The sequence below is a fragment of the Vombatus ursinus genome, unplaced genomic scaffold (assembly GCF_900497805.2).
Source record: "Vombatus ursinus unplaced genomic scaffold, bare-nosed wombat genome assembly UNPS02007284.1, whole genome shotgun sequence".
Classification (NCBI taxonomy): Eukaryota; Metazoa; Chordata; class Mammalia; order Diprotodontia; family Vombatidae; genus Vombatus; species Vombatus ursinus.
Genome location: NW_020947062.1, coordinates 16,222,297 through 16,231,737, shown reverse-complemented (window position 1 = coordinate 16,231,737; position 9,441 = coordinate 16,222,297). Strand labels below are relative to the sequence as shown.

The window sequence follows — 9,441 nt, the reverse complement described above, 5'->3', positions numbered from 1 at the left end:
GAAGTTTTCAAAGGACAAATATGAAAATGAAGGAAGATAAAAAGAAGGTTGAGGTGTCTACACACACATTTATATTCATAGATTCAACAGGAAGAATTTATCGTAAGCTGATCAATTAATGACTGAGGAGGCTGATGGGCAAAGATTACTGAGACTTCTCTTATTATTATGCAAATACAGAAAATGTAGCAGGGTCTTGGAGGTGAACTGAAAGTAACTTGAATGTAAATAAATATTTGGGGCTTAGGTACTAATGAACATGGAAGACCTCAGATAATTATTAGCTCTGAGACCTCACTAGGCCTCTGTTTTCTCATTTGTAAAATGGGGGAAAGGGATTGGACAAGAGAACCTCTAAGTTCCTTTCCAGCCCTAAATCTATGATCATAGGATCTGGCAGGATCCTCAGAGAACTACAGAATGTAAGAGCTAGAAGGGACTCAGAAACCCTCTAGCCCAAATCCTCTCATTTTGCTGATGGGGAGACCGAGGCCCAGAAAGATGCAGTCACTGAAAAACTGGGTCTAGGACCCAGGATCCTGACTCCTAGACCAAGGCTTTGGCACCATATGTGCAGAAGCTGTCTCCACCTTTTTTCTAGGTCTTGTAAGGCAGGAGTTAACTTTACAGTGAAAGAGAGGAGTTAGGTTTAAGAATAATGAAGAGTTCCTTGACAAGGCTGTGGAATCTCCCTCAAACAGGAAAAAGTCTCCTCCCCTTGAAATAGCTTTTCAGCTGTTGTTCAGTTACAGCAGAACTAAATGTTAAAGATAATGCCCAACTCTTCATGACACCATTTGGTGTTTTCTTGACAAGGGTACTGGTTTGCCATTTCCTTTTCCAGCTCATTTTACAGATGAGGAAACTGAGGCAAACAGGGTTAAGTGACTTGCCCAGGGTCACGCAGCTAGGAAGTGTCTGAGGCCAGATTTGAACTCAGAAAGATGAATCTTCCTAACTCCAGGCCCAGCACTTGATCCACTGTGCCACCTAGCTTATATACTTCCAACCCAAAGAAGGGGTACAGGTTAGTGACAGAGGAGTTGGGGCAGGGGAACAGTTCTGTACCAAATGACTTCCCAAGTCTTTTCAGATGTGTGGCTCTGTGATATGAGCTTCATCAGCATCCTTCCATGGACACTGTACAATGCATGAGCATCAATATCTGAAGATCATGGGAGGTTAATTCAGAAGGAGTATGAGAAGGTCAAAGTGACAACAGCTTAGAAGGGGCAGACAATGTTGACATCAATGGAACAAGGAAGTAGCTAATGATGACATCCAACTGCCCTGAGAACAGGCAAGTCACCCCTCCAAAGTGGCCTTTCAGTCATATCCCCTAATGAGGTATTTGCTCCTAGGCACCCAAGTCTGGAAAAAAGTAAGTGTCAGCCATGGAAACTTTTTCTTGAAATACCTCTTTCTAATACTTCCGTAAGAAATCAAACCTTTTCCTTTATGGGACGCTGGATTTTCCGCAGAGTAAAATCAAGATAAATGATTTTTATTTGAAAAAAAAAAAGATGTGGTTTCTAGATTCTCTCTGCCAGTTGTCAGAATGGAGGCAGAGGTCACATGTCACTACCTCTGCCTATAAAAGTCACTGCTAGAGAGGGGACACCACAGTTCCAGCTTCAGAAGACATTTCCCTTCCTCTACCAAGTCACAAAGATCAGGATGGAGGTTGGGATAGGCATGGCTCTGTGGGTGAAAGGGATCATACTTTTGACCTGCCTGGAAGGCTATGTCTCTTCCAGTCCTATCCACAAAAACGATACCATGAAAGAAGTCATCTCACAGCTTCATTCTCTAAATACAAACCCAAAACAGGTGAGTGTGTGGAGAGGGGTCTGTGATCATCCTGTGATCAGGGCAATATATTTGTGGTGGAGGGTGGGATGTGTTCTGAGACTCATGGGGTTTAGAATAGGCAGCCTGGCTTGACATGGTTGGGTTACTGGGAGAAGAAGCTCCACCAGGAATGGGGCCAGGTCAATATTACCTATGGATAAAAAGTACCAACCACAGACAAAACCCCATGCTTGGGGCATTATCTTTAACATGTTAGTTCTGCTGTAAGCAATCACCCCTTTCACTCAATCAGCTGATCCAGTAGAAGTAAACTTTAAACTCTGAGAGAATGAACTGGGAATTCATTTAGGTTCCCAAAACAAACTGTAGCCACAGTATATGAGTATTTACTGATTTTTTAGGTTCCACTACTTACACTGGAAAAGATCAACTGACTGCCCTTGGGGCCAGCTGGGGAGAGATAGAAGGGGATTTCAATAGGCCTGGAATGTGAAGTCCAGGATCTTAGGTTCCTAAGCTTTAAAGCTCATCTTATCCAAACCTCTCATTTTACAGCCGAGGCAACTAATGCCCAAAGGTGGGATGTAACTTGCTCAAGGTTATAGAGCTACAGAGTAACTGAGCCAAGGCCTTCCAGCTAGGTTTTTGACTCCAAAGTTTATATTCTTTCTATGGCAGGGGGTGAGGGGTGGGAAGGGGTGGGTGCAGGTAGTGGTGGGAGCACTGACAAAAGGGGCATTTAGACAGACACTAAGAGGCCAAAGAAGAGTCATTTCCCCACCTCCCCTAGCAAGGAGACCAATTGCATGGAGCTGGGGGTAAGGGTCAGTCACACTGTTGACACAGGATGCCTTGGTCAAGGGGCAAAAGAGGCTGAGCCCTGTTTCAGGGTATCTCCTAATAAGAATTCTGTTTTGTTTCCTCAGCTATCCTGCAATTCAAGTATGGTGTGGCAAGTCAACTTTAGAAAGGAAAAGGTAAGAGAGACAGATGAAATACTGCCACCAATAATAACCAGAGTATCCCTAGACTGTTCCCCTGGGCTGACTTTCCTCCCCTCCAGAATTTACAGTTTAAAAGCTCTGGGTTTTACCTGATGTCTTAGCTCCTCTTATTTACCAAATTCCTTCTGCTGAGGCTGAAAAACCCTGTATTGTATATCCCATCTGTTTTACTAAGGGGATCCTTGGCAGAGTCTCTCTCTCTCTCTCTCTCTCTCTCTCTTTCTCTCTCTCACTCTCTCACTCTCCCCCTCCCTCCCTTTCTCCCTCCTTCCCTCCCTTCCTTCCTCTCTCTTTCTCCCTCCCTTTCTTTCTTTCTCCCCCTCTCCCCCCTCCCCCTCCCTCTCTCTCCTCAACTCTTTTCTTTATAAACCAAGCTTTCCTCAGCCATAAGCACTCAGGGCCGTTCTCCTCCCAGTTCCAAGGAAATGGGATGAATTGTCCTAAAGTTGGTCATCATAATGATCCAGGAGGGTGCCCAAGGGGCTGATTATGCTGTGTCCACTTGCCCTTTGGAGGATAGCCCCCTTTCCCCTCAGAGATGGTGACCCCAAGGGGCTGCCCTTGCTGCTTAAGAAAAGCAAAGTCAAGAAAATCAGGGTCTGAATTCCAGGTATCAAAGAGCTTCATATCATCTGGGCCTCTTTCCTCCACAGCCTTGTGCAGCATTGGAAGTCCTAAATAACATTACCAACTGCCCAAAAATCGAACCACTTAAGAGAAACATGCAGTTTCTTCTGGGCAACAGCAGTAGCAATGTAAGTTTGTCCATCCCATGGCATTATTCCTAGGGGTCTGCCTCACTTCCTTGGACTACTTTCCAGTATCCAAAACACACTTTGTGTTAGGCCCCTGCCCAGGGCTCCAGGAAGACTCCCTGGCCATACCCACCTGATATACCCAGACTCTCCAGAAGGGCCTACATCAGACTGGGAGGCTGTTGGGGGGGTGGTGGCTTCCAGGCTCCTCCAGCCAGAGGGATGTCATTCTTGAACTGTCACTAAAGGGAGATTTTTCTTTCTTTCAGGAAAACTGCCTCGAGGTTCAAGACACCAAGATCCAGCTGAGTAGGTTTCTGAAGGACCTATACAATTTTTTGTTGAAGAATAATAGAGATGGAATATTGAAACCAAGTCTGGGAAACTTTACTAAAGAATGAGAGCCCAAGCCCACATCTCCAGATGGAAGCTATGAAGATTCATCCTACAGACTAACTTTCACTTTAGGCACATTTCTCAGTGGGGGAGGGGAAGGGATATGAAGGGGAGGGGGAGGGGAAGAGAGATTTGCTTAGCTTAGCCCTCAGCCTGCACTGCCCCATCTCAGGAAAACTGAATTCAAATTACACTTTGCTCTCAGGTCTCCAAAGGGCTTCTTTCTTTCTCAAAGAAGGGGTTCCTGTGAAGCTTACTGAGCCTCAGCCCTGCTCCCGTCTAGACCTCCCCACTACCATCTAAGGCACAGCTTCCGGCTGCTCTGGACTTGACAACCAAGAGCCCTGGCCAGCCCCCAGCCTGGGTTGGAGGAGTTTAGACTTCTGTGGCTTGGAAAAACAAAAACCAAAACAAAAAAGATATGCATTTCTTGTTTGATTTGGCAGCATTACCCAGCACTACCCTCTCCTAACTGGGCAGTCCAGGAGGAGGGGACACTTTTCTGACAGGACCCTGTTGCTCTTTAGGTCTAAGAGAGCAACTTAGTGACATTTCTTCTTGTCTTATTTATTATTTTGTGTTATTTAAAGCAGTTATTCTTTCATGTCTTGGAGATAGGGGCTATTTCGGTAGGCCTAGACAGAGAGGTGAAGACTCAGCATATGGGCACTAAAACCAGTGGACATTTGTGGTCCCTGACATATGTCTATACAGTACTGTATTTCAAAACCTGCTACCTCACTGTGTCCGCTGAGTCAGGTGGGGCCAACCAAAGCCAGGAGGAAGAGAAAGGGCGGAAGAAGAGGGTGATTAATTAGACTGTGACTGGCTTTTCTGCCTCCCAAACTGTTACATGACATTACAGCAAAATGATAATTTATTTTTCTTCCATGTATTTAAAATAAGTTTATTATTAATCTATATTACTGCAGAGTTTATAATATATAGTGGGACAGCCAAGAACACAATTTGTAATATAAATAAGAGGTTTTAGTTAATCAGTTATTTTGTTGCCTGTGTGAAACTAGAAATAAAATAAACAAATGAAATGAAACCTCAGAAAAAAAGAACCCTTGCAAGGTTGAATGTGTGTGTGTGTTTTATATAAGGGACTTTCAATCTGAGGTCACCAGAGCCTCGAGGACTTCACATGCTGGGAGGGGAACCTGGGAGGGAAGGAGGATGTAAGGGTGACCTGGAGAGGAGAGCCACTGCGGGAGGCCCTCAGAAACAACCCACCCCCAAAATGAAAGGGAGAAAAATGGAAAGGGCCACCCAAGGATGGAGGCATGGAGGAAGAAGGAGAAAAATCCAGGGGGAAAAGTCCTGAGTATAAGATCTTTGACAAATCTTATCCAAGCAGGATATATTATTTCCATCTCTCTTTAAAAGAATGATTTCCCCCATAACTTCATTCTTCATAAAAACAGTCCTCTCGGTAATGTAAACCTTGCCAATGGGTGATACAACCTTCCTCATAACAAAGTCCTTTTCATAAGATAGGTACTTTATAACATATCTTCCAATAACATAACTCTCTAACAAAGCACCTCCCAATTAAGTTCTCCTTGTGACATAAACTTTTAAATGCTATCTAATGAATAAAGTGCTTGGAGTCAGAAAGGCCTAGGTTCAAATGCCACCTCTGACATTCACTAGCTGTGTGACCCTGGACAAGTCACTTCAACTTGCTTGAGATCAGTTTCCTCATGTGTAACATGGAGATAATAACTGTACTGCCTACATTGTAGGGTTGACACGAGACAATACATATTGCCAATGTTAAAGTGTATAAATAATTAACAATCATTATTTTTTATTTTCAACACTTCCAACTTCAATGGATCTGGGACTTCCTGGATGCTGGGTACTTTATCCAACAGGACAGATCAAGACTTATCCATGCCTTCTCATTCAGTGTGATTCTTGTCTATGTCCTCCTTTCCCCTACATGGTAGAGATCTTCCTGGAGATCACTGAATCACTGAATTTTAGAATTGGAAGAGATCTCGACAACCATCTAATCCACCCTATACTCCAGAAGGAATTATCACTTCAACATACTTGACGAGTGGTAACACAGTGTCTTTTGGAAGACCACCAGTGAGGAGGGGCCCGGTGAAGGCAACCAATCCATTCCACTTTCATGCTGTTTTATTTTTTCATTTTTTTGAGGCAATTGGGGTTTAGTGACTTGCCCAGAGTCACACAGCTAGTGAGTGTTATATGTCTGAGGCCGGATTTTAACTTAGGTCCTCCTGTCTCCAGTGCCAGTGCTCTATCCTCTGTGACACCTGGCTGCCCCGAAAGCTTTGATTATTAGGGAACTTTCCTGACATCAAACTTGAATTTACCTCTTTGCAGTTTCTACCCATTGTTCCTGGTCCCATCCAAGCCTTGATCCAAATAATTTCTTCTATGGTAGCTCAATGGAATATCTTGAAGCATCTGCCCAGCCATTTGTCTAGAGATAATTTTATGCCAATGATTGGTCTAACTCTAAACAGAGAGCAAGTCCACATAGACCAAAGAAGCCATTCACAAACAATATGGGAAGATTACCAAACAAAACTCGTTTGCTTGTGGAGAAATTCTCCACGGAGAGCCACAAAGTTCATGGAATTCTCAGGGGATCTTGGAAAAGTTCAAATGACCAAGGCCACTAATCTCACACTTGCTCTTTTGTTTCATGCTAAGGGGAAGGGTATGGAAAATATTTCTGTCACCAGGTCACAGGGCTGGGCCATTCCCTTCCTTTCAGAACACATTAAATTATCTCCCTAATGGTATTACAAATGGTCTAAGAGGGAAATAAGAATACACTAGGGAAGAAATGAGAAAGAAATAGGGGGAACTTGCTATTTTTGCATAATTAGGGAGAAAAGTAGACAAATATTGAAGAGGAGTGGGAGGAGAAGATATCTCATGAACCTCACTCATTTAAACCAAGTAAAGTAGAGTCTAACATACAAATGGGAAGAGTTTATTGTAGGAATACACTAAATTTAACAGTGAAAAAAAAGCAGCTGAGAGAGGTTTAAGAGGGAATGTAGAATCAGGGAAGGAATAGTCATAAGCAGTGATAAAGGAAGATAATAACCAGAAAAAGACCCAGTGATAACAACCTAGAATGGTGAAGAGAGGAAGGGATAACAGTGAGATCAGACCACTTCAGTTACAGATTTCTAGTGTTGATCACATTCTTTTTCTTCCACCACTGACTTCTTCTGTGTAAAAGGGGAGGCAAATGTAGGAAAGAAATGCAAGAGAATATTATAGAAGGAAATATACAATTAGCAATATTAACTGTGAATGTGAATGGAATGAACTAACCTATAAAACACAGGAGGGAAGCAGAATCCAACAATATCTTGCTTTCAAGAAATAAATTTGTAACAAAAATTCACATAGAGATAACTTTCATTTCATTTCTTTCTCCAGTTCATTCAACAGATAAGAAAACTGAAGCAAACAGGGTTAAATGATTTGCCCAGAGGTACACAGCTATTTAAGTGTCTGAGGCTGGATTTGAACTTAGGGAGATGAGTCTTCCTGACTTCAGGCCTTGTGCTCTAGCTACTATACCACCAAGCTGCCCAAAATGAGGAGCTAGAACAGAAATTGTTATCCTTCTGGCTAACTAAAAAAAATAGTGAGGGAGAGGGAGCCCTAGCAATCATGATTTCAGACAAGGCAACAGTAAAAACAGACATGGTTCAAAGAGATAAGCAGAAAAAAATACATTATGCTTAAAGGTACTATAGATGATATCAGTATTAACATGTATGTTAAATGGCATAGCATCTAAGTACTTAAATGAAAAATAAAAGAAATCATAACAAATGAAGAACAAATAAAAGGAAATATAAGAAAATATTTTGTCCAATTTTTCAAGCAAAGTACTAATTTAGTGGATTAAATGGATAAATATTTATAAAAATAAAAAATTCAGGGCTCAGAACAAGACATAGATAATTTAAATAAAACAATCACAGAAAGAGAAATTAAACAAACTACAAATACATTTTCAAAGAAAAAGAAATCCTAGGACCAGTGAAATTAAGGATGAATTCTTTTTTTATGAATTCTATTAGATTGTGAACTCTTAGAGGGCAGAGACTTTCCCCTTTCTTTGTACCCACAGTGCTTAGCACAATGCCTGGCACATACTAGGTGCTTCATAGAGGTCTATTGACTGACTATCAAACATTTAGAGAACTATTAACTACAGTTTTACCTAAGTTGTTAACAAAAATTGAGAAATATGACATTTTCTCAAACTCCTTCTATGAGATAAATATGGTCCTGATACCTAAACCAGGAAGAGTTAAAGCAGAGAAATAAAACTGTAGATTAATATCAATGAATATTGATGCAAAATATTTAACAAAATCTTGGCAAAGATCCTACAGCAACATATTAAAAAGATTTTACACTTATATGCTAGGAATTTGGATTGGTTCAATATTAGGGAAATTATAAATATAATACACCATCTTAACAATAAAACAACAAAATTGCATGATAACATCAATAGAAGCAAAAAAAAAACTTTTGACAAAATAAAACACCTGTTTAGTTTAAAATCTCTAGAAAGCATAGGAATTAATGGATCTTTTCTCAATATCATAAATACAATCTAAATAAAACCAAGAACTAGTATCTGTAATGTAAAAACCAAGTTGGGAAGAGGTAGAGCAAACAGGTGCAATTGCCTGAAATCAGAAAAAGGTGTCCCACTCCTCCAAGTGTCTGTATTCAATCAAGGAACAAGGAAGCAGTAACAGACTGATCAGTATGGGGCCAATTTTCAGATAAGACATATGAGTTGCTTGAGATGTAGAATTGTGAGAAAACTCATTGCATCAATCTTCAGAGCTGACTGGGTTTCTGGTCAGCATAACCTAGATCCTTAGTTAAGGGTCTCTAAGTAGCAGGTAGTCCAGTTCTTAGCCATACAGGGTGAAATTCAAACAATGCAGTAAAATTTTGTCACGATTCCTATAAGTGAGTAAAATTTTCTCACGAGATAGAAATTGGACTAGCTCCATAATTGAATAGAAAAGGAACTGGGGTAGCTCCAGAATTAAGTCACAAGACAGAGTCTGTGTGGTTCACTCAATTTCCACAATTCCCTCAACTCAAAGATAGATATGAAGAAAATTCATCAAGCTGGAGAAGGGGAAATGTGGGAAGAGGCGGCTGACCAAAAGAGGTAACTCTGGGGTTGAGGCTGTAGTTTGGACCAATCAAGAAGTGTCAGAACAAATGTTGTTTTGTGGAAACCTTTCCCAAACCACTGAATAGAGACCCCAAGGTGGTAGTTCTGTATCTCCTTTCCCCACTAGGACTCTGTCATAGAAACCTGAAATCTTTCCCTCTGGGCACAGGAATGCCTTTTTATCTTTTTGGGTTTAGATGGTTGTTTTTATCTTTATGAAGAGCATTAACATTTGCTAGTCTGGGTGTCCCTA

The 9,441-nt window shown here is 41.3% G+C and overlaps 1 protein-coding gene across 1 annotated transcript; it reads left to right on the top strand.

The window, feature by feature from the left end:
• The first annotated feature begins 1,643 nt into the window (after positions 1 to 1,643).
• Positions 1,644 to 4,473, top strand: IL13 (interleukin 13). The gene is made up of 4 exons (XM_027849020.1): positions 1,644 to 1,830; positions 2,739 to 2,789; positions 3,470 to 3,571; positions 3,841 to 4,473. The coding sequence occupies exons 1-4, from the start codon at positions 1,678 to 1,680 to the stop codon at positions 3,970 to 3,972; spliced, it is 438 nt and encodes a 145-aa protein (XP_027704821.1). The 5' UTR covers positions 1,644 to 1,677; the 3' UTR covers positions 3,973 to 4,473.
• Positions 4,474 to 9,441: the final 4,968 nt, after the last annotated feature.